This window comes from Pteronotus mesoamericanus, unplaced genomic scaffold (assembly GCF_021234165.1).
Source record: "Pteronotus mesoamericanus isolate MK-2021 breed Mesoamerican mustached bat unplaced genomic scaffold, CSHL_Meso_final contig_101, whole genome shotgun sequence".
Taxonomy (NCBI): domain Eukaryota; kingdom Metazoa; phylum Chordata; class Mammalia; order Chiroptera; family Mormoopidae; genus Pteronotus; species Pteronotus mesoamericanus.
The window spans coordinates 1,983,828-2,009,311 of record NW_026555001.1 but is presented as its reverse complement, the minus strand read 5'-3'; the positions used below and the strand labels follow the sequence as shown (position 1 = coordinate 2,009,311).

At 38.8% G+C, this 25,484-nt stretch overlaps 1 protein-coding gene across 1 annotated transcript in view; it reads right to left on the bottom strand.

Annotated features, from left to right (window-relative positions):
• Positions 1–361: 361 nt before the first annotated feature.
• The window catches only part of SRBD1 (S1 RNA binding domain 1), a 183,704-nt gene continuing 158,581 nt past the window's right edge, over positions 362–25,484 (bottom strand). The window contains exons 19-21 of the mRNA XM_054567043.1: positions 24,292–24,471; positions 4,533–4,717; positions 362–1,329 (exon numbers count right to left, since the gene is read on the bottom strand). Of these exons, the coding sequence (XP_054423018.1) occupies positions 1,040–1,329; positions 4,533–4,717; positions 24,292–24,471 (655 nt within the window). The 3' untranslated portion in view covers positions 362–1,039. The remainder of the gene's footprint in view (positions 1,330–4,532; positions 4,718–24,291; positions 24,472–25,484) is intronic.

The window sequence follows — 25,484 nt, the reverse complement described above, 5'->3', positions numbered from 1 at the left end:
TTAGTAACCATCCTCCACTCACTACACACAGAGAAAACCCTAACTCACTGACCCCACTCATTAAGTGAACCACAGCAGCCTGAATGGACAAGACACCAATCCAGCCTGGGCTCTATGTATATCATTTTGACCCTGAGTGGGCATGCTAATACTTACCACCTCCACTGAATGAAACTAGAGTCCCTTGCTTTATCTACTGTTTGTCTTGCCCTTTCACATGTGATCGCTATTCAATCTTTAGGAAGATCACTTCTATTCCATTCTGAAGTTTAATTCTCATGCTTAAGAGAGAATATAGCCTTCCATGCTAAATCAAAGAGAAAGTTATTCTCCAAATTTCCAGAGGCTCCCTTCTTCCCGCAAAGCACAGCTGATTTATATAAAACTTGTACAGGTGTGTGCCACACCTCCTTCGATCAAAATGACCTGCAGGTCACTCACTGAAACATCATAGCAAAAACAATGTCACTAGCCACAAAACTTTATTGACGTGATCAATACATACAGCCTTCTGAGAAATGTTTTGAGCCATCCACTTGAGGGTTACAAACACATCAGGGTCTGTTTTACTGATATATTTTTGCTTGGCTTGGCAAGGGAAAATCATGAATCAAATCTAAAAGGTCTGATTTTAAAAAATATATAAAAAGGAAGAATTAAACACTATAAATCAAGTCAGGAAGATAATTCCATACAAGTCCAGCAAGGCAAATGGGCAAGTAGCAGTGAAATAATCTCTTATACAAAAGTCAAAAGGAGTCAAAGGTGAGTTACAAAAAATAACATTTTGGTCAGAAAATCATTACTACATAAAGCCACATAAGGATGCCTATTAGTTGTTTTCTTTAAAGAAAAAAGATACCAAATTATTAGTTTTCTATTTATTCAGAAAGGAAAATTAGGCAAGTGTTTGGAAAATACTTCTGATATCAAGTGCCTTCGTTCTCATCTTCTATCCAACAGAAGGTCACAAACATCTGGCTTATTCTTGCCCACCTGTAGAGACAAGGAAATAACGTGTCTGGCCGCTATGGGGCACTTACAGCACCCGGATGAGGTCCAGGGTAATCCTGGATCGGGGCACATCGATGTTGAGCACTTGGACTTCCACTCTTTCTCCGGGGCCAAGTCCCAGGCTCCTTCTCTTCTTCGTTTTAGACAGTTTGGCTTCTGTTATATTTCGTATGGGGATCAGCCCTGCTGTCCCCACTCCTATATCCACAAAAATCCCAAACAAGGTGGCATTCTCCACTTTGCCTGTAAGAACTGTCCCGACCTGCAGATCTTTCAAGCAGACTATGCTTCTCTTAAAATCGGGTTTAACAAAATCTACAAGGAAAGGGGGGAAAAAAAGAGACTTAGTGGAAATAATAAGGTACTGTACTTCCCAGACACGGCATAACCGAGAGTATGTATTCACTGCATCTCACTCACGTGCCCAGACCAGGATCAAGCATTCAAGGGGCGCACGAAGGAGCTGAAGACACAGGCCTGCCTTCAGAGGACGTGCATCCTTGTTGGAGAGCCAGCATTTTCACAGTAAAAACAACTTAAGAAAATTTACTCACTTCTCCTTAAACTCTATCTCACTAACATGTGCACATTAGCGCTATATTAAGGACTGACTCTTATTTGCTTCTTTACGAGGAGATGACTAGAAAATGTTTGTCCAATGAATACAAGGCTAAATCAGGCTAAACCGCTGAGAGAGTACGACCCTTGGAGATAGAAGATTGGGAGATTTTACCCAGTGCCTGGATTCTCAAACTTTTTAAAGCTGGTAGAAAGTACATCAACATTTGGTCAAATGTGGATGAAATTCAAATGTTCTCTGATCTCACTTCTTCCCACCAATTCGGAGCTCAGGAATTCATTTCTATCCATTTTGAATATATTCAATCAAAATTTATGGATTCTTGATGATCTATGGCTCAGAAACCAAGATCAGCTAGTACCTAGTCTTTCTTCTTCTAATTCAAGTCATCAAACAGTTGCTGATTCCTACTATCGTCCCCTGGCCAGGCACTGCCGGCTGCTAGAGATGCAAAGGTGAAGACACGTGGCTCTCTGTTCTCAAGCTCCTCACAGCCCTCTTTCCCTTCTCTGTTCTTGAACACTATCCCCCAAATGGGGGGCATAAAGCATGCCAAGGAATCATTTCGGCTCTAGTTAAAACAAAACAAAAACAAAGGTTTTATGAGGGAGAAGGTTAGAACTAACAGTTTAAGTGGGGCTCTTGGATTATCTCTGGCTTCCAAGAATCCTTGCTCCTCTCCGCCCCCTTCCCTAGGATTACTGAATGTTGATTCTAGTAACAAAGAACACATTCTATGCTTGGATCTCCTTTTACTAAGACCTCATTTTCCCCTCCACCCATCCATTTCCTTTTCCTCCACAGCTGTTGGCTTTATCCTGATTACTTGCTGAAGCTATCCTTTACATTTGTATTAACAACTGGTCACCTCTCTGTTCCCCTTCCCCAGCCCAACCACACTGAAATCAAGATTTTTTACAAACTCACCTTTTTCCTGTAAAACAAAACAAAAGCCCTCTTTAAACCTCAAATCTCATTTTCCTCATAAAGTAGGAATATGCTAACACTGGAACTGATTCTGTAGAATTTCACCTGACGCCAAAGCAGTGCATTCCAAAAGCAAGAAACTTACTGTAATGTAACAGTACACCCGGCAATGACTATGTCAAAGCAAAGAAACTAAGTCATTGATCAGGGTGAGAGGTAGGATGGTCTCCGAGGCCCCATAAGAATTGTTTTTATGCTTGGAAACTATCCTCCCCACTTTTTCCTGTAGAGGCCCCGCTGGTACAGATTCCCCAACGGTTCCTGATTAGCTGCATTGTTCAATTTTACGTGGACAATCGGAGTCAGGATCTAACTACTTAATGTTCCTGAAGGCAGTCTGGGCCACTGACAAACCAGAAAATCCACCAGGTACCAGGCAGACTTTACCATTTTGTTTGGGAAGGGACATATCCAGTCCTCTGTCACCAGGCTGCTTATGACGAACCCAATTATGGAAATTAAGTGGCAAGCAGGTGTTAGTAAAACAGAACTATGTCACTGAGAGAACAGAAGCCAGGATGAAAGTACAAATAAGGCACCAGGAGGGGAAATGCTTTTGAGAAAATGGAAAAAAGAAATGTGACATAAGCAATGTAGTGCAGAAACAGCCAAAATACTATCTAGCCCTTCAAAAGTCAGACTGTCTGCTTTCCTCCTTGGGGATGTTTCAAGTATTAAAATGAAAAGTTCTCAAACACCTTGAAAACTGACTTACACTAGGGCATAGGTCAGTTGCAAAGTGTGTTCAAAGAGACCTATTTGAAATGTCACTTGTCACAATAATAAAAACTGCAATAACTAGTAAGCTCAGTGCAAGAGCCCATGCGTATCTGGTTTCGGCTCAACAAGGGGCATCACCAGATGAGGGTTGCTACTTAGTTACTTGTTATTTTATTGAGAGTTGATATACGTCCTGAGTCTACAGTGTAACTGCATTAATAGAACAATCAGCACCAAGACAGGAAAAAAAAAAGACATAGAGCTCTAGCGCATCCTGGCCAGCCTTCCGATGCAGGGGCTGCAGGCACCACTGTCCGAGAACCACTGCTCTACCTAGTGTTCCTGCCACATGACGTTTCGGATGGACCGCTGGACGCTTCTACTCCTACATTTTTGGCATTGCTCTTGCTGTTTTTACTTTACTTTTCTCCAACTTTAAAAATAATTCATTTCAAACTTACTGAAAAGTTGAGGTAAAAGTGCAACACGCTTGCTGGCTGGGTGTTTTTATATTCCCTTAAACCTTTTCAAAGCAACACGTCCAGTTCCCGCAACACAGCATTTCTCAGAACGAACAGGGCCGAGCCCTCAACGTGGTGTCATAAAACGAGCTATGAGGCAAGTGCAGGTTCATTCAAATCTCAGGGCTTCCTATTCAAATATCCCTGGGAAATGGATACCTTAATTCTTTCTCACTGGGTCACTGCTCTCAACAACTGTGGCTGTCATACTTCCCTGACCATCTACCTGTGCTGAAAGCTGAGAGCACTTCCAATTAGAAGGAAAAATCAACAGAGAGATAGTATCTTATTTGTTCAATGTGTTCACTGACACAAAATCTAGGAACTCGGGAGGCTGTAATTCAGGAAGAAGATTCACTTTTTAGTTTGTGACCTGAATGTTTTACCTTGGACTTCTGGTTCCTTTGAGATATAAAAACGTTCACAAAAGGCTTATGAAAAACGTGTGTCTCCATGCACACAGCAGCACATGGATAATGCACTTATAAAGCAAGCAGGGCATGAGGACTCAAGAGACCTGGTTTCTAGCTTTGGCTCTGGACAGTAAGTAACTGACATGACTTTGAAGAAGTTTTCCATGCTCTAGTTTTCCCATGTGTAGAATGGAAGACTAGTAACTGATCTATGGCATAGGATTGCTTTGAGGACCGGAGCAGATTAATGGGAGCTACACAAATGAAAGGTGCTATTATTCAAGTTCAACTGTTTACCTGTCCGAAAGTCAAAGCTTTCAGGCTGGCTGAGACCATCTATGATGATCTGTAAGGTGTGGACTGTTGTTTGTAGTCGTTCTGCAATTTTCTCTACTCCTTCCTGTTCAACGAATGATTTTACTTTTTGCTGCATCTCAGGCTTTCCAATCGCACACAGTGTTCCTCCAAGGAACGATAAAAACCTGCAGGGGGAAAAAAGATGCCCAACACATTAATAATATTACCTATTTTCTAATTTCCTTAAACAGTTCACCCGAATATTCAGTCATCTCAATCTACCAATTTTTATTTATTAGAAATCTACTATGTATCCCATGATGTAACAGAAAGATGATCTTGGGAAAAAGAGGGGGAAGAGATGGATTTAGGTTCTTGTGCTACTTTCCAATGACGTACCTGCTCAGAGTCAGCATCAGATACATTTTATAGCGTAAGGTTCATTCAAGATTCCTGTCATACGTCTTTCCTAAATAAGGACACGTACATTTCCCCATGTTTCCTAAAATTTCAGTTAGGAAAATGTATTTGAAGTTAAATTATTTTTTTATCAACAATGAATTAATGATACAAAATACCCAACAAGCACTGCCAGTGTCTGACGAATGAATTGCTCGAGCCACGCACTGCATCGCTGTTTTTTACCTTTGGGTGCCCATGATGAAGGTGTTACCTGGGCAGGCACACTATCGGCTTAACCATTCTCAAATTGCATCAACAGTCAAGCCTCACATGGTCTAATTTAAATCCAGTATATTAAGTATATTCAGCATCAGCAGGAAAAAAATACAGCAGGGGCTATCAAAAAGAAAAACTAAATTTCTTCCAAAATGGAAGTGATGAAAGCAAGTAAGACTGCAATTGCATAAGCTTAGGATCTATATTATTTTTATAAGCTTTATACATATATAGCTGCAATATTTACAAAATACAAGTATCTGCCTTTCTCAATTTCCCTTTGCTATGTTTACCATTTCCCTTGTTTGAACAGCTATCTCACAATTACTTAGCTTTTGTGGTTCAGTATTAAGGTGATTAAGAAAAAACCAATTAAAGGGGTAAGATGTGTTTTCCTTCCATTTCATCTGAAGATTGGGCTGCAGCTCACTTTCTTGATATTCCTTGGCTGGGTATTTTTCTACATCATTAAGGTTCATTTCCTATGATTAATGGCACTTTAAAAATGTCAGCACAGTAATCAGACAGTGATACTAATGCCCTCAAATCTATCTGTTCCTCTAAGGATGTCTCTGGAATACAACAAGGGAAAAAGGAAAGTGTTGGAGGCTTGTCTGTGAACAGAATTGGGATGTATCCCTTTTGGCAGGTTGCTGCATCATCACGAAAGGAATGCCTGTGATTTCCAGTCTCTTTTGCATTGTTGTGTCCAACCGGAAAAGGCTTCTTCAGTGACAAGCCAGTGCTGATAACTGGTATCTGGTGGAGGAAGCTCTCTCACCTCTCAGTTAACCATCGTGTCTCTTTGGGTTAAAATGTGCAACTCTCCTTCATTTCCATAGCTATATTTTTGGTCAAAAACGGATTCTCCAAAATCTAAATAATTCTCTTGAGAATATATTTTGGTTAATGGTCTAATGAAAAGACCAAGGAGTTGGTGCCTGGTCTCCTTTTTTGGAAATGAGCTTCCATCCAAACTGGTGGCCAGTGAGACACACACTACTAGTCTGTGTGTCCGTGGCTTCCCTAGCCCACCACACAGGCGGCCAGTGTCTGTTAGTGCTGATGGATGGGCCGTAGCACAGAAGGGCCCTGGTGACAGGGAACAGCTGCCGAAGCTTTGACTGACGGGGCAGGTGGTACGTGACAGCCTCTGCCCACAGCCGACTTCCTCGCTCGGCTTTCTAAATAGTGGGCGCCCCGCTGAGCAGGCCTCCCTGGTATTTACCCTGCTGCCTTGACTGGTCTGCTACTGGCTATTTAGCAGAACATCTTTCAAATCCCCAAGACTCCGGCCTACAATCAGCTGTTAAAGTGCCAAAAGAGTGTATTTGTGGGCTATAAGTCTATAATTCCAAATGGTATTTTATAATGAATAAAAGTAACGATATGGCGGAGACTTCCGAAAGCACTGTGCAAGTCCCGGTCTCAACAACAAAAACACGCTCAGGAGGCTTAAGGTTGTGTGTGTAACTAACTGCTCCCAAAGTCACTTCCGTACAAAGAATTCAGTTTGTAGTAGCTGCAGATGTAAAAAGAAGATTGGTCTGTTTAACCTGAACGCATAGTTTGTACATCATTTTCATTCTCCCACACATAAGCCTGAAGGAACTGGTAACTGAAATCAATGAAAAAGGACCAAGCCGTGCTCCTAATTAATGCTTCACACTGATCAAACCTATTTTAAAATGACTATGGAACAAAGTCAAATGCTTTTTAATTGTGAAAACTTAAGTTACAACCAGGTTGCAGGAAAAGGAAAATAGCGCACCAAAGGGGAGAGGGACTACAAAGCAAACTGGGAACAGCATTCAGATTCACCTCTACCTTATTGGATTTCAAATGCATTTGACTGTGAATGATAGGAAATAATGTTTTACACTCTGTAGCTGCTCAAACGTGTGTTCTTTAAATACCCTAAAAAAAAACTCATTCAACATATTCTGAATTTTCACCGTAGAACTGAGAGTGATAAGCAATATCCAATACAAACTTTCATTTCAGAATTAAGTATAATAAGTAATATTCAAAACAAAGTACTTTCTGGCTCAAAAGTACCGTATAAAAATACATTGTACTGTGCGATGCTTGGACACAGAATGGCCGTGCACACGGACTGCGCAGTGCCAGATCATGCTCGCGCTTGGTGGAGCCTCTCCGTCAACCCTGACAGTAACCCTGAAAAGCAGGTGTCATTTTATATAGAAAAGGAACGTTGAGGTTCAGGGAGGTTAAATACTTTTCCCAAGGCCACGCAGCAATTTTCACTAACTGGAGTTTCATGCAATACACAGCAGTGTCTGTCTTTTATAACTGCAGTTATGTCAAAGATTAAATTGCAATATTTAGTCAAGATATAAATCATAATACTTTTGGTAACATTTCACCAACACAATTTAATGGCAGATTGCTTTTAAACATCAGACAGTTAACACTGATAAATCCCACAAAGAAGTTCCACAAATCTATTTAAGTAGACAATTCTCTCAAAAGTCAACGAGCTATTGAAGTCATAATCTCATTTTCTCCTCTGTCTCTGGAAGGTCTTTCCAGTTTGCTATGGACTGCTGTCTGAGCTGCTGTTTTTATTTAATATGTAATTTCACCCATCTTACTTAAAGTAAGAAAGTAGCATAAGTGCAACAAATAAGCACATCATGTCCTTTTAGTGAGCATCTGCACAAAGTTAGATACAGAACTTGCTGTAGAGATCACGCTTGTTTTTCAAACAGAACGCTATATAACCTAAAATCGCTGATGTCTTCAACAGAAACTCAATACAAATGCACTCCAAGTCTTTGTAAGATCTTTTCCTGAAAAATAAATTCTCAAAATTCATAAGAGTTCAGATACAGCCATTCAGTTTTATGTAATCATTTCCAGCATGGAGAAGCAAATTTAGGATCCCAGGACTTGGTTCTTTAAGCAACATGATACAACACCATCACTTTAAAAACAACTTAATGTTAGCCCACATGTGTGGGCCAAACACACAGGATTCATACCTCTACAAGAGCCATGCTCCGAGGGCAAAGATCTCATTGCCATCCACTCTTAACACTTTTAAGAGAGACTTCTGTCCTTGTTTATTTTTATCCATTAGTTTTGTGCAGCTTTAAAGTAATTATATCAATAAACTAAACATTAAATGGCAAGAACAGTCATTTGAGAAATAAATAGGTACAGAGAGATAAAGCAGGTCACATGTAATACAGGCAGACGCTCGGTGAGGTATAACAAGAGCTTATACTCTAGGAGAAAACCTGTCTTTAACTCGATTGTAGATTACGCGGTGGGATGCAAATGAAAATTCAGTAATAGTTTGTTACACTAAAACCAAAGATACTTTATATTTTTAAGTCTGTTGTACTTAATATTAAAGACTGACTATAAATTCCAACATGGCAAAAGAGAAAAACCTGCTGCTGCTTTTACCCCATCCACGGGGACCTGAGTTCACACAGGTGAGCAGGCAGCGGCACACATTTAGTTAAAGAGAGCACTGGCCTGAAGGAGCGCACCTGCTGTTCCAGCAGTCAGATCAAAGGGACAGCAGGGTGAACTGCGCAGCAGCCATCCCCAGTGAGTCTTTTCAAACTTCTAACCTCTTTATTACACTGAGACCCTGAACTGGGCCAGAATCCTTACAAATCTTAGCTGGTGCAACATCCAAGAGCAATGGTAAATTCAATAGAGCGCATTGAGGGAGGGGCCCCCAGAACCACCTACTGTGCAGTAGAAGTTGGTAGGTAAGTGAGGATAATATTTAAATGGCTTTTCTTAGCACATAATCAACCACAGAAAGTTACAGTGAGTCAGTTTTCACAAGACCTTACAGCTGACTGGCTTTTAAAAATTTACATACAGAAGACAAACTTTTAAAAATTGTAACCCTTTCTGCCCTGGCCAGTGTAGCTCAGTTGGTTGGCGTGTTGTCCCATACACCGAAAGGTTGGGGGCTGGATTCCTGGTCAGGGCACATATCTAGGCTGTGAGTTCAATCCCCGACTGAGATGAGTATGGGAGGCAACCAATCGATGTTTCTCTCTACGTTGATATTTCTCTTCCCCCTTCCTCTCTCTCTAAAATCAATAAATATATTTCCAAAAATTTTTTTAAAAATTAAAAATTAAAAAAAAATATGTAACCCTCTCAGAAAGCGTAATAGGGTTGTTCTAAAAGTCCTTACAGATTTTGATCTTTGAGTATAGTTTTAAATGGTATGCAGCTCCCCAGGCAGCAGTGGGGGCAATTTCAGCATCACTGGCTTGGCACGATTTGGAGTCCTCGGGGCACCTCCTGCATCTATCAACAGTTGCGGGGGGGGGGGGGGCCGAGAGGAACTGTAAAGGATAAACTACTGCAGAATAAGGACTGTACTCTGTCTTCCAAACAGTGTATAAGGATCAGACTGTTATGTGCTTCTAACTTCAGAAGAACTTACTAAATGTTTCCTTCTTTTGGGAAGGTCTGTTATACATGTATAGAAACTGGATACTTGATGCATGTAACATTACTTGTATGTAGAAGAATGTATCCTTAGAAGTATTTATGTGGCTTTTCCTATTTCAGAACCACTTGTAGGTATGATATACTGTGTGATTATAATATATATAATTAAAATTATAATAAAACAACCAAAGGTATATACATCCAAATGAGCATAAGTACATACAAAGGGGAAGACATTATGTATTGAAATGCTGTAGTTGCTCTAAAGATTTCTACAATTCTGTTTTAGGAACTGCCTTAAAAATAAATTTATAAGTAACAAAGGAAGGTTTTTCCACATTTTAAAAAACAACACATCTCCATAGAAAGAACCAAAAATCCAGCAACAACCTAATATTACTCAGCTTGATCACCATCTTCCCATTGAGTCTGGCCATTTTAGACTCACACACCACACATCCTCAAATGATAAAGATTTGCTAAAATCAAGGCTCTTCAAAGGAATGTGACAAAATGCTGGAGCCAACTGAAAATTTAGAAAAGAATATTCAGCTTTCCTTTAAAAAAAAAAAAGATTTTATTTATTTATTTTTAGAGAGGGGGAAGGGAGGGAGAAAGAGGGAGAGAAACATCAATGTGTGGTTGCCTCTCACATACCCACTACTGGGGACCTAGCTTGCAACCCAGGCATATGCCCCGAATGGGAATCAAACCAGCAACCCTTTGGTTCACAGGCTGGCGCTCAATCCACTGAGCCACACCAACCAGGGTCAGCTTTCTTCATTATTTATTTACTGTGGAGGAAGATTTGTAAAAGTGTGATAACAGAGCCTCCAATATAATGACAGTACTTTGGAATAATCTCCCACTTACATCTGCTTTTTTTAGAGATAGGGTTTTACGTGCAGGTAAATAGAGACTCTGAAAGTGTTCATAAAGATGATTTCATTTCATTTTCCAAAAAATTTATCCTGGATGCAGATTTGCAGATAAGGGAATCAAAACTCATATTAAGTGACCTGTCCAAAGTTACACAGCTGAGACCACACAGTTGCAACTAAAGTAAAAGTTGTCAGCTAGCACATCTTCATTAGCACTCCTTGCCCTTTTACTTCGGGCGATTTTTCAGTGCAGACAGAAGATTTAGATCCCAGATAAAAATCTGGCACCCAGGACCACTGCCTGGGAGCAATTTATTATTTTTAAAACCAAATTCAAAAGGAAAAAGTTTGGCTCTGTTTGAGTTACCAAATAAGAGTTGGATGAAATTAAGTTAGTGGTTTCAAAGGCTGCAGACTCTCTAACAGCTCAAAAACACTGTTCAGAATTCATATAATTTAATTTACTAGCTATAGAGCCATAACGTGGACTAGTGCCTGCGCACAGCTGAAAGAGAAGGGCAAATAAAAAGGTAGTGCCCAGAAACACACAGGCTAGCGATGGCAGCGCTAAAATGAAACAGCCCCGACACTACCAGGGGATGAAGCCCACGCTATTAGGGCAAAGGACTTCTGTCCTCAGGAAATAGCCTTTTTGCTATGGATTCCATCCTGTTGAGGAATCCTCCTTTCCTGAAATTGAAAAATGCTTAACATCTGCCATTTCCATAAATCCCCCGGTTGTCCTCTGAACGAGCAGAGCCCTTTTTATTCCATTTAAAGAGTGTGCAATTAAGGTCAAAGTAATTTGCTTATGGTCACACAGAGAGTCAGAAGACAGGCTAAGAGTAAAATCCATAGCGAGGCTGGGGACAGGAAGGACGGAGGGAAGCTGGAGATAATGGGAGGCTAAATCGATATCCTACTGAGTTTCAGGCTCCAGACTGAGTGATCTAAACCTGAAGAAGAGATGAGAAGAAGGGCAAATACTTTGGAGACGGAAGAAGCTGAAGCAGGCACAACTTTACGGCTGGCCAGCCACCCCCTCACTCCTCCTCCACTGGGTTCTGATCGGAAAGAAACAGTGTTTTCTCCAGGTCCACAACCCAGTATTCATGTTAATTGACAATGTTAAATGGCTCAAATTATATCCAGATCTCCTGGTGGAATTCTTTTTCCCCTGGAAGACTAATAGTCTTCTCCACCCGCCTTTTCTTCTTTGGCTCAGCTTGACAGCCCCTTCTCAACCACAACACAAATAACAGCAATGATGACAATTACGGCAACAAAAATAAGCTTACTGTCCCAGGCGCTAAGAATTCTATAGATAGTAACTCATGTAATCCCCTCACACGTGTACTATTAGTATCCTCATTTAACAGACTGGAAACTGAGGTGCAGGGAGGTTGAATAACTTTCCAGGTTTGAACCCAGGCAGGCTGGCTCTATACTGACCCAGGATTCTTAAACTTCCAAGCATCCTCTACCAGCCTTGCCCAAAACTTTGTGTGGGGTGTGTACTGCGATGGTGTGTGAGACATTCGATCTAGCAATCAGTTCCTAAGAACCCCACAGCCTGATCGTCTCAGTCTCACGTGGGTAGATTCTCTTTCATCAATTTTCTCTTTTGTGAAGGCACTTTGGAGAATATGATAAATGTTACTTCCTGGGAATTGCAGTAAGATGTTTGGGTTTTTACACTAACAAGAAAAAAAAACCACCTTTTACTAATCTATCTATTCATCATCTTTAGATTTTAGGTTTGACCTCTCTTTTTATGATGCTGCGTTTCTTTATGAAAAGGCAATCTAATATTGTCTAATCATAGCTCCACAAAAGTTAATGTACACAATTATTGATACGCATCCTAAGACATCACTTACCAAAGGCCAGCAATGATTCTGCCTTAACTTTTAGAATTTTGTCTGAATCTGCCAACTTTTGTAAGGCAAGTCCAGAAAAATTTAAGTTCTTTCAAATTTGCAAATAATTTCTTAGGTCTGTTAACCTAATCTTTATTTTACAGCATTTGTATTTGGGTTTCTTTTTAGGCAAGGTTCCCACAAAGAGACATGTTTTTATCATTGCAGAAGTTTGTTGGCATGAGAACGTAGAATAAAGTTGCAGTGAACTTTGGACGTGGGGAGGTGTGCTAGACATACTCAGTATGCTAAATTGACTGACCCCTCAGAAAAATTATAAGTCACGGGGCTTCCAGGTCACAGTTGAAACTATGAATATTAAATCTCTGAATGTCGTTGCTCTACTGCTGTTTTGTTTTGAAATAAAAACAACCTAAACTTTTTGCATTACAGCCACTTATTAACTAGAAAACTTCTTTCCTTTCTGGGCAGAAAGCTAAAGCTGGAAAGAATGTGATAAAACCTCTGAAAGCAATTCTAAAAGAAGAGTTCAGAGACGCTAAATCCTTGAACAGGAAGGAGAAAGAAACAGAAGGCAATGTGCTCACTCATTACAGGGCTTCAGTATGGCCCGCCAGTCCTGTTTGGCTGACTTATTTGAGCTGCGTGACAGGGCGCGCGGGAGGCCTCCAAAGGGCCTCCCCGCCCTGCTGTCCCCAACTGCTTTCACCCAGGGGCGCCAGGTGGGTTTCTCTATCTCATCACAGAATCCCTGCGTATCTGTTGGGCTAATTCTACTCTTGTGTTTTCCCCCCAGCCTTATGGAGACATAAATGACATACAACATAGTACAATTTTAAGGTATACAATGTGTTGATTTGATATACTTGTGTAATTGCAAAATGATCACCACCATATCATTAGCAAACACTTCCGCTGGGTCACATAATTACCATTTTTGTGGTGAGAACACTTAAGATCTACTCACTAACTTTCACGTATATAATACAGTATTATTAGCCATAACCACCATGCTGTATATCATAGCCTCAGAACTTATTCATCTTACAACCAAAAGTTTGTACCCTTTGACCAACTTTTGGTCTTAAAAACCTAACACAAGCTTTTGTATATTGAGAATAAACATCGCTTGGTTTTTGCACAGAAGATCAACTCTCCAAGTATATTATTTTGTTGGGTTACGTGATTACTTCTGTCCCAGACCTGTATTTTAAATTAATGGTTGTTGTGTAAGGCCATACCACCTTGAATGCACCCAATGTCATCTAAATAAATGGTTGTTTACACTCTGAAAACATACTTTTCAACATGGATTTTAAGAGTCAGTAATAGGTACATCATCAGGAATAAAGGAAATACCGTAGTACTAATTTTACAGTGTAGATATTGACACAAACCATTCCTCGATACGCATTTACCTAGTCCGAGAGAATGGTATCCTGCACGTCACATTCCTGTTACACAGGCTGCTAACCAATTCTAGAAACTAGTCTTAAAATTTCTCCCTAATGGCTGAAATGGGAATAACAATTAAATACTAGCTAATGCTTTATCAAAATGAGTGCCAAGAGACAGTCTTGGCATTAAATTTCCTGGCATTTTTCAAGTTGAATCAAGAACATAAGAACTTTCAAGCTTAACTATCTGGAGTGAATCAAATTCTTAATGCAGCAGATTCTTTGGGAGAGTGCCAGGTCCCCCTGTGACATGTACAAATCAGCATAATGTGCAGCACAAAGCACTACCTCCTGGCACCTTATTCAAGCCAGGGGGGAAATCGGACACCTGCCTTTGCCTCTCTTGATCAACCAAAATGGTAGGACAAAAACAAAGAGGCATGGGGGAGTAGCAACCCCTAAATTATGTCTGGGCTTCATTCTACTCATAACATAGAAGCAATTTTACTCCTGGCCCATATTACCCAACAATGAAATCACTCACACATGGGGACATCGTGACAATTTCTGGATGATGACAGCAAATGGTAAGTAATCCTCTTTCACGGTCTGTCTCTGTTTTCTAGTCTGTAAAATCTAGGAAGGCTGGGCTCTGAACTCAATACTCTGTGGAGGCATGAGATTCAATGCGGGGAGGTCCCCAAATCCCTTCACTCCACAAGGGATTCTGAAAGAACTACTCACTCAGCATGTGGGACAGGCACTAGCAGAAAGAATGATCTAGATATTCTATCAACAGTTCTGCTTACATAACTGTATTGACCTCAGCCAGTTTAGACAACAGAAGAAATATTTAGTTTGAAGTAAAGCTAGACATTTCATTTTGCTCCTTGACAATTAAGATGGTCAATTCCTGAGTAGTTAGTTCCCTTTCCTCGGTGTCCTTCTCTGCAGCCATCTTTACATTTTCTATTTCGGCCATTTGTTCTTTCATTAAATACTGCCACATCAGTCTGTGTTAGGGGCTGGGGACAGAATAAACCAGATTCATAAGATCCCTGTCCTCCTGGAGCTTACAGCCTACAATCATAACTAACCTTAAATTTAATTGCCACTAACCTAGCAAATCTGATATGAAATTTTCAGATGTATTATTTACTTTGCAGGGACAAGGATAATTGGAAAGGCTCACAGCTTTACCTTGACCACAATATCCTGCTGTGCCATACTTTCTTTTGACCATTCAAGTCTACTATGAATAGGTGGGGTAAAGTGGGATACTGAGGCCCACAGCCAGAAAAAAAAAGAAATGGTTTGGAATTATAAAATTTTAAAATCTATTATTTTCCCTTGCTTTTATATAAGATTAGTTGTCTCTTAAGATCCTTGATCTCTAAGATCAATTTTCTAATTTTTTTATGGCTTCACTTTTTGTTACTTTTCATTTCATTTTTCAATGATTTTTCTTATTGGTAATTTTATTCCTCACTTAGATTTGCAAAGCACTGTGGTAGTGCCTAAAGAATATAAAAATGAATAGAAGTGATTTATAGCCTCAAGGAGCCTTCCAAAATGGGAAGGATAAACTTACAAATAACCATAATAGAGGTCATTAATTAGTAAGGGCTTTGTGAAGTATGAAGTTGTTCAGAGGAGAAAGAGGTCATTTCCAGACAAGGGTGTCTCATAAGGTCAAAAATGACTTCAAGACTTTTGGACTGAGCAATGGAAGGAATGAACTGCCATCATTTGAGATAAGAAGAATCATTGTTGGAGCAAGATTTTGGGGAAGATCTGAAGTTTAGTTTAAGGCACTTTAGGTTTGAGATGTCAAACAGGTAGTTGGATGCATTAGTCTGGGGTCTGGAAGAATGCAGTGAGCTGAGGATATAAATTTAAGAGTCATGTGCTTATAAAAGCCCTTAAAGCCGCAAGACTAGAAGAGATCACCAGGGGAAGCGATCAAGATTTAGTTCCTTAACTTCTTTCATCCGATTTCCCTCCATTACAGTGAGCTTCCACTTCATCCTCCAGCGTCTCTGGTATTCATATTACTTTTGCCATTCATACCCATAGTTACTGCCTTTCATACCTTTCACCCAATCTGTTAGCAAATCCCATTGATTCTACTTTTAAAATATACCCAGAATCTGACCACTTCTCCCCAGTTCTTCGGCTACCATCCTAGTCTCAGTCATCATTATCTTTCACCTGATCAGTACAATTAGTCTAACTAGTCCCCCCTGCTTTTACTATGGCCCCTTATCATCTCTGCTTAACACAGCAGACAATAGAACCCTTTAAAAATGTGAATCGCAGCATGTCACTCTTCTGCATCCCATCCTGCTATGGCTCCCAATTCACTCAGAATTAAAGCCAAGTCCCTGTAACAGCCTCCGAATGCCCTCTGATTCTAATTTCTTGTTCTTCGCTCCCTGGCTCACTCTGCTCCGGCCACACCAGCCTCCTTGCTGTTCCTTGAACACTGCTCCCGCAGGCCTGCTCCCGCGTGGACTGTGGGAGACTTGACACTGATCCATCTTCCTGGAACACTCCTCCCCAGATATCTGCACAGCTAACTTCTCTACTTCCATCAAGACTTGGCTCAAATGTAACCTTGTCAATGAGGCCTGCTCTGACTGCCCTACTCAATTTGCAAGCCCTTACCCATAACCCCAGTAAATCCTAATCCCCATTAATCCGCCCTTTCTCTTTTCCCCACAGCACTTATCAACTTTGTTATACTATACAACTGATTTATTATGCTGGTTGCATGCTGTCTCTGTCCTTGAGAGCAGAGATCCTTGCATGTATTCCAAGACTGCAGAACAGTTTTTGGAATACAGCAGGCACCCAGAAGGTATATGCTTAATGAATAAATGAGTTATTCTGTCAATTCTGGACCCAGTTAATGAAAAGACAGTAGTGCCATTGACCATTCATTATGGGACCAGAGAGGAAGGCCAAGTCCTTTTGTTTATTTGTCTGTCTTATTTTTGTGTGGGGCTGGTGAGGAGGACTGATGTGAGGAGAAGAGGGAGTCACAAGGGAAGGGATAAAAGGAGGATACAAGCTTTACTTTTAAATATATTGACTTTTAGCTGCAAAGATATTCATGAGAAACGTCTTGCAGGCAAATGGAAAGTGAGAGCTAGAGCTTAGGAGAAAGGCCTGGGCAGCAAACACTGAAATGCAGGGTTGGAATTATCAGTGGAGAAGTGAGAGATAAAGGTAGTCTTGTGAGTGGATACAATCACTCAAGGGAGCCTGCAGTACAAGAGGAGAAGGTAGCAAAGGTAAAACAAACAAACAAACAAACAAAACCTTGAAAACTGTCTACATTTAGAGGGCCAGAGAAGATAGAATATGAAAACAAAAGTCATGGAAGCTCAGTAAGGACCTTCCATGTTGTCAAGTGTGACAGAATGAGCAAGTGGTTTAAGGATGGAAAAGGCCACTGGTTTTGACAATCAAGAGATCACAAGGTGAAAGAGTAATTTCAGAAGTACGGTGAGGATAGAGGCCAAATCTGTAAGGGACTGGGAACACGCAAGCAGTAAGAATTAGAGGCAGGGTATTGTTCTGAGAGGTTTGGCAATGAAAAGAAGGAGCAATGAGACAGAGGTTCTGGGGGAAGTAAGCGAAAAGGCGGTGTTGCTTTTAGCTTTCAGGGACTGGAGAAAGGGAAGACCACCGCAGCAATATGTCTGTGGGACAAAGTGAAACAGCAAATGGTGGAGCCGTTACAGATACAAGAGTCATAAAATTTTATAAAGCTAAAAGACCTTACTTATTTAGCTGTCACCACCTACCCTGCTCCCGAAATGTTTATAGAGGTGACACAGAGAGACCAGGACAATGCCACAGTGGAGCCCTCGGCAGCCTGTGGGAAGTGAGGGTGGGAGAAAACACATAGAATCATGAGATGGAAGGGTAGCTGAGGAAGGAGCGGACCTAATGAGTAAAGATATAGAGACGATCCAAGGAAGGGGTCTCTAAGGTAGTTTTGGATTTTCTTAGTAAAGTACTCAGGTAAATGTGAGAAGACCCTGAAACAAGTAAAAGAGATTTTTAGAACAAAACAGCTTCAAAGGACTACTGAAGGAAAATCTATGTATAGCAACAGCAAGTTTCTTAATCCCATGTTCCCTTTATACCTTCTATAATGTTGATTCTTTTACTATGTTTTTTCAAATCGACATTTCCTAAAGACCTTGCACTATTCCTTACTCTCTCTCTCTCACACACTTAAAAACATCGCTGGCAGAGATGGGCACATCTCTAGGATGAACATGCTATTCCTGCTCTATACCCTACTCTTCTTCTGAAGTGAGAAGATACCAAATATGATCACTATCAAGCTGCTTATTTTGAAATGCACACACCTCATTCTAAAAGACATAATGAAAGGGAATTCTTTGTAGTGCAAAATTCAGGAAACATCACATCTGCAGCAAAACAGCATAAAATTCTACACACTCTAAGTGAAAAATTCATTTCCTACAGAGCCTTTAATAAAATAAATAGGCAAAGTTTCCTTTATTGGAGAAGGTAACGTTTTCTCCAGAGGAAAGGCAGAGTCTAATTTCAGCCATGTGATGACAGAGAATAACACTCAAAGCCAGCACATTCCAGATACTTGTCTCTTTCTTTCTCTCACTCTCTCTTCTTTTTTTCCTTAAGAGACACACATAAAACAAGTCACAATCCCCTTGCTACTTTTCTGTGCTGAATACAAACAGTCTTTAAGGGTATGATACCCTTAATCTGAAAGACCATTATGATAATATTAAATCAGCCTCCAAAACAGCCTTGTAATTGAACTAGTTAAAAGCGCAGGCAATGGAGTATCATAGGTGTGGATCAAATCTTGGTTCCATCAGCTCACTTGTGTTAGATAACTTACTTTACCCAGTTGAGATTCTGTACTACTCCTAAAGAAATGGGAATAATAATAGTACCAACATTATTAGATTGCGGGCCAGGTGGTTCAGTTGGTTGGAGCATCGTCACGTATAACAAAAGGCTGCAGGTTTGATTCCTGGTCAGGATGTATACCTAGGCTGCAGGTTCGATCCCCATTTGGGGCGTGTACAGGAGACGACCAAGAAAGAGCAATCTCTCGATCTCTCTCTCAAAATTAATGAAACATGTCCTTGGGTGAGGATTTAAAAAAAAAAAAATGCTGTGAGGTTTAAACAAGATGATGAACTAAAGTGCCTGGCAATGAGGAAGTACTCAATGAATATTTTTATTGGACTATCAACTACTCCCTAAACTGGACCTGCACTATATTTTCCCATCTCTAACCTTTTAAACATCTCTTTTCCAATTTCTACTGGTTGAAATCCTCAAAGACCTACCCCAAATGTTCACCTCCTGCATAAAACCTTATAAGATACTCTTATCTGGAAATGACCTCTTTCTCCTCTGAACAACCTTTATGCTTCACAAAGAGCTTACTATTGACATCTATTATGATTATTGGTAAGTTTTTACCCTATTTTGGAAGGCTCCTTGAGAACATAAATTGCCTCCATTCATTTTTACATTCTTCAGGCGCTATCACAGGGCTTTGCACATTCTAAGTGATGAATAAAGTCATAAATATAAAACTCAGAATAAAAAATAAAATCATAAAAAATATGAAAAAAATGTGCATCACTGAATTAGAGATCATCTAATTCTTAGAGACCAGAGATCTTAAGACCAATTTACATAAAAGCAAGAAAAAGAATAGGTTTACTTCATAAAAATTAAACATTTATAATTCAAAAACATGATAGCATTATAGGCAGAAATAAAAGGCAAACAAACTAGGAAATAATTTCAGCCCATACAACAAACCATTTTAATAGAAAAAAATGTTTAACAGAGAATCCCTACATGGAAACAACACTTTATAAACAACAAAAATAGTAAAAAAAAAAACAAAAACAAAAAACTAGACTTTTTTAAAACCACTAAATGACCAACTTAAGTTACAAAATTCATGATCTCAATTTTCTATAATACGAATATAAAAGAGAACACCATAAGATAGAAAAATAAAAAGACTTAATGGCTTCAGATTTTGGTTATTTTTGAGACAGAGGCGTTTGTGTTCCTACTGGCTTTCTGATATAACTAAAAATGAAATTTACTACAATGAAACTTTTACCAAACTGGGGTCAAACCAATGATGACCTAATCATATCCTCAATGGCCTTTTCTTCTTGAGGAAGATACTCAGCCAACACCATATGAAAGTATGAACTATCTATGTTGAGTGATGTCTACACTAAGTATACTTGAAAGCCATGAATAACTATCATAGTTCAAAGTTAGATAAAGAGGATGGTAAGCTTAATTAGATAAATTACCATAGCAGTTTTGTCTCCAGATTTTAATGGTCAGGAGTTGAACTCCAGGTAGAAGAAATTTCTCCTGAAATAATGCACAAGGACCCTGCTTCTGAGAGACAAGGCTTCCCCCCAAGGCAGCACAAAGTGGGGTGAGTCACTAGTAGGGCTTTTGTGCTCCACATGCAGAAACTGACTCGTGAAAATTGGCAGAAAAGTCCTGTCTGACAGGAGAAATTAAAGATTCTCAGGCTTGAACATTGCTGGTGGCATTATAAACCAGTATGCTACTTGGCAGTGTATATCAAGAGTCACATAAACTTTCAAATCCTTTGGCAGAGAAATTTCACTTCTAGGAGTCTGCCAGAAGGATCCTTACTAGTACTACCATTACTAAATTACAGTTCAATCACATGATTCCGCCTTTTTAAAAAAAGAATATTCAGAAACAAAGTAAGTGCTTATATCAGAAGGCAAATAGAAAAAAATGCACTTTCTCAAATAGTAAACACCAAAAATACAATTACTCTGAGATCCCAATTTTGTTTTTTTAATATTAAAAACATGAGAACCATGTGCTAAAAGATTGAGAACACGACAACAATGTCCACTCTCACCACTCCTATTCAGCACAGCACTGAAGATCCTGATCGTTGCAATAAACAGGAAAAAGAAATTAAAAGCATGAAGATAAAAAAAAGTAAAGATTTTATCTATTTGCTGACAACTTAAAGAACTAGTGAGTAAAATTTAGCAATGTGCAGGACACAAAGTCACTATCAAGATCAATGATATTTTTACATCTTAGCAGCAAATTTAAAAAATGTTGAAAAACATAAAATACATGCAAGACCTGCACAATGGAAACTAAAAAACATTGTAGAGAAAAATGAAAGAACATCTAAATAAATAGAACATAATAAGTTCATAATCAAAAAGTCTTAATAAATATTAGGAAAACATCACCTGACCCTACTACCTACAAACTCAATGTAATCCCAATTACAAGTCCACCAGATTTGTTTTGTTTTGTTTTCTAATGAAAATTAACGAGTTCATTCTAAAATTTGTAAGAAAATGAAACTCATCTAGAATATTCAGTAATATTTAAAAAGAACAAAGTTAAATTACATACTATCTGATTTGAAAATTTATCATAAAGTTACAGTAATCAAGACAGTGTAGTATTGACAAACAGATCAATGAAACAGAACAGGGAGCCAAAAGAGACCCACACTTCAATTGTCATTTTCAACAGCCACCAAAGCAATGGACAAAGGCAAGATTTGAGCCCTGGCTGGTGTGGCTCAGTGGACTGATTGCGAGCCTGAGAACCAAAGGGTCATTGGGTCAATTCCCAGTCAGGGCGCATGCTTGCATTGTGGGCCAGGTCCCCAGTAGGAGGCGGACGAGATGCAACTACACATTGATGTTTCTCTCCCTCTCTTTCTCTTTCCCTTCCTCTCTCTCTAAAAATAAATAAGTAAAATCTTTTAAAAAAAAAACAAAAGGCAAGATATGTTGTTTTCAAACATGGTGCTGGAATAACTAAATGTTCATAATGAAGAAAAAAACGAATTGACTCATACTACAATTCATACACAAAATGTACTTGCATGACTTAAGGTAGACAAAGGTTTCTTACATAGGTCTTAGATAGCAATAATTACAAAAAACTGATAAATTAGACCATCAAAATTAAAAACTTCTGTTCATATAAAGACACCAACAAGGAAATAAAGAGGTAAGCCACAAACTAGGACAAAATACTCTTGAAACATACATTCAAAAAGGACTGGTGTCCAGAGTGTATTTTAAAAATTCCTACAATCATTCCTGGCCAGGTAGCTCAGTTGGTTAGAGCATCATCCCGATTTGCCAAGGCTGTGGGTCTGATCCGTGGTCAGGGCACATTCAGGAAACAACCAATGAATGCATCAATAAGTAAAACAACAAATCAATGTTCCTCTCTCTCTCTCAAACCAACTTTTAAAAATCCCACAACTCAATAATAAAAAGAAAAACAACTCAATTAGAAAATGGCTAAATGATATGAACAGACAGTTCACAAACGGCTACCAAGCACATAAGAAAGTGCTCAATGTCATCAGGGAAATGCAAATAAAAACCCACAAAAAAAATACTACTACACACACAATAGGATGGCTAAAATTAAAAAGACTAACATCAAATGATGGCAAAGATAGAACCTGGAACTCTTAAGCATTACTGATGAAAAGTGTGAAATAGCACAACCACATGGAAATAAAGTCTACAAGTTTCTAAGAAATCTAATCATTTACCTACTGTATGACCCAACAAATCCTAAGTATTCTTCCAAGATAAATGGGAAAAAAAAATCAATAACAACAAAAACACTGTACAAGAATGTTCATAGCAGCTTTACTCATAATAGTATAAAAGCAGAAGTAGGCAAATTTCCTTTACAAGGGGAATACACTGTGGCATAATGATACAAATAGAATATTACTCAGCAATAAAAAGGAACAAGCTATTAATATTTGTTACAACATGAATAAAAATCTCCAAACATTATACTAAAGAACGCTTACACAAAAGAGTACAACTGTTTGTTACTGTTTATAAGAAATTCTAGTTTAAGTGAACTAATCTTCAGCAGAGAAAAATAGGAACATGTAGTTAGCTCTTAGAGTCTGGGTCAGAGATTGTCTGGGAAAAGGTACAAGGGGGCATTTTAAGATGATGGATTACACAAATAAAAGTATTTATTTACTAAAACTTTATGTGAATTTTACCTCAAAAGAAAAAAAAAAAAACTGCCCTGACTGGTGTGGCTCCATTGATTGGGCGTTGTCTCACAAACTGAAAGGTCGCCGGTTCGATTCCCAGCCAGGGCACATGCCTGGATCACAGGTTCAGCCCCCAGTAGAAGCATGTACAAGAGGCAACCAATCAATGTTTCTCTCTCACATTGACGTTTCTCTCCCTCTCTTTCTCCTCCCCTTCTCTAAAAATAAATAAATACATATTTTTTTAAAGAAAAAAAACCTGTTAAGATTGCTATTATTCTACTTAATAATATGCACGCCGAACTATTAGTTGCAAGTATATTGATGTCTGTAACTTTCTTTTAAAATACATAAAAGAATAATTTGAACTTGATGGGCAAGTAGATGGATAGGTAAGTGGAAAAACAGTATAGTAAAATACTAATGATGAAATCTACATTTGGGTATATAGGAATTCATTGTAAAAGATTTTTTTTTCAACTTTTGTATATGTTTAAAATTCATAATAATGTTGGGAGAAAAACAAGTACCAGTGTTGTGATATTGATAAAATATTATTTTTACTTGTTTTGTTCTATTTTCTAAGTTCTCTATAATGTGCTATACAGCCTACAATTTTTTAACATTTTTAAAAGGAAACCAATTACATTGATCAAATAATTAAATATCAATTATTTCAAAACAAATTTAAAATTTCACTTTAGAATCAATGGAAGTTAAAGTAGTCACCATTTTAAACTTCATCATTACTTAACTCATTAAAAGCCTTACACTAGTTATGTAGCAAGTCATTCTTTTTGAACTAATTAAAATTTGTTGAACTAATCAATGTGGAATTAATAGTTTTTTCTTTTAATGCTTATATGACTGTTCTCTTAGATTCAAACCCACTCCCCCCATATCCTTCTGGGTTAACGTATGCTCTTCAGAAGTACATCATTTCTTAGACTCTGTAATAACTGAGCAGGGCAATATTTCCTAAGAAATTTGAGAGTAGGTTGTTTACTTTCCAAAGGGCTTTATCTTTAGATAAGCATGAGCTTTAAGCCAGGTGCTAGTCATTTGTGTCTTGTTAATTTCCAAAACAAACAGAGGAGAGTGCCATGCAATTTCCATTACTCACACTTCACCATTAGTACCAGGGTTTATTGGCTTGACACTGCTCCAGGAATAATGGCTTCATTCCTCACTGAAATAAAATAATGTGCCACATAACACAGCAACGCGGAACTTCTGAAAAATGTTGTCATGTTAAACATGGTCATATATTTAAAGTTTCCCTTATGCCAAAACACAGGCCATTTGCTGTAGAGAATGTACACTGGGCATGGAGAATTCTCACATGGGCCTCAGACTTACCTCGTCGCTATGTCATACGATTCCGGGTGAATACAAGTTTGGTCCAAAGGATCTGGCTTCAGTACAACATTCGCTGTGGTTTTGCTCTTCTTCTTGCCCTGCTTCTCGTTTGTGACCTCAGCACCTGCTGGAGACGTCATGGCAACTCCCTGATTTGGGCCTCCAGAATCAGTTTGTTGACTAGTGTAAGCATTTGAACCAAGAGGTCGGGGGAGGGATGGTAAGGTTGGGTAGAAAAGAAAAGATTCTTTCATTAAAAATGTGCTTATTTTTCTGCCATACACAAACAGTAACTAGATTCTAACCATTCACTTCACAGAAATTACCACATACTTGTTTAAACACTGTTAATTGGATTTTTGTTACTTAAAGCCAAAAACATTCTTAACTGATTCATTCAGCCTGTATAACTGGCATTCTAGAAGAAAAATGAGAAAAATGGAGGGAAATAAATAAGAAGGAGGGAAAGGGGAAGGAAAAGATGATTTCCCAAAGCACAAGAAAAAGACTCATATTTGACACAGTGTGGAGAAACTTTAGAATATGGTTTTATAAATCAACAGAAAAAATAAAACATACTTCTTTGAAAGGAACCAGAATCTGATGGCATCATTTCTCTTTGACACACAGTAAGATGCCAGAACACAATGGTGCACTGTAAGTTTTAAGAGAAAATGATTTTGAATCTAGAGTCATATACCTAGCCAAACTAGCATTTAAATAGGAGAGCAAGTTAAAATCTTTTTCAGACATGTAAAGAATAAAGTGCAACCCATACGGTATACCCTCTCTGAAAAGAATTTCATAAGGATATCTACTCCAGCAAAAAGGAGTTCAAGAAAAATGATAATGTGTGCTACAAGAAATGATAAGCACAGAAACCATAAAAACTTAAGTTAAATAATTTCTCATGAATAATGTAAAAAAAGATATATATTTTTTAAAAAAAGGTCTGAAACTAAAATCCCAGATTATCTCCTCATGGGATACAGAGGAAAGGCAGAGGGTTGGGAAGGGACCTAAGGTTCTAGTCTTCTTCTGGAGGAGGACAGAGACACCAGAAGTCAGTCCAAATTAACTTTAAATCTCCAGAAGAATAAAAGCTATACAACATGAAATCACTAAGGGGAGATAAAAATAAGGTGGAAGAACAAGAAGAGAAGCAAGGAAGAAACTGATAAATCCCATGAAGA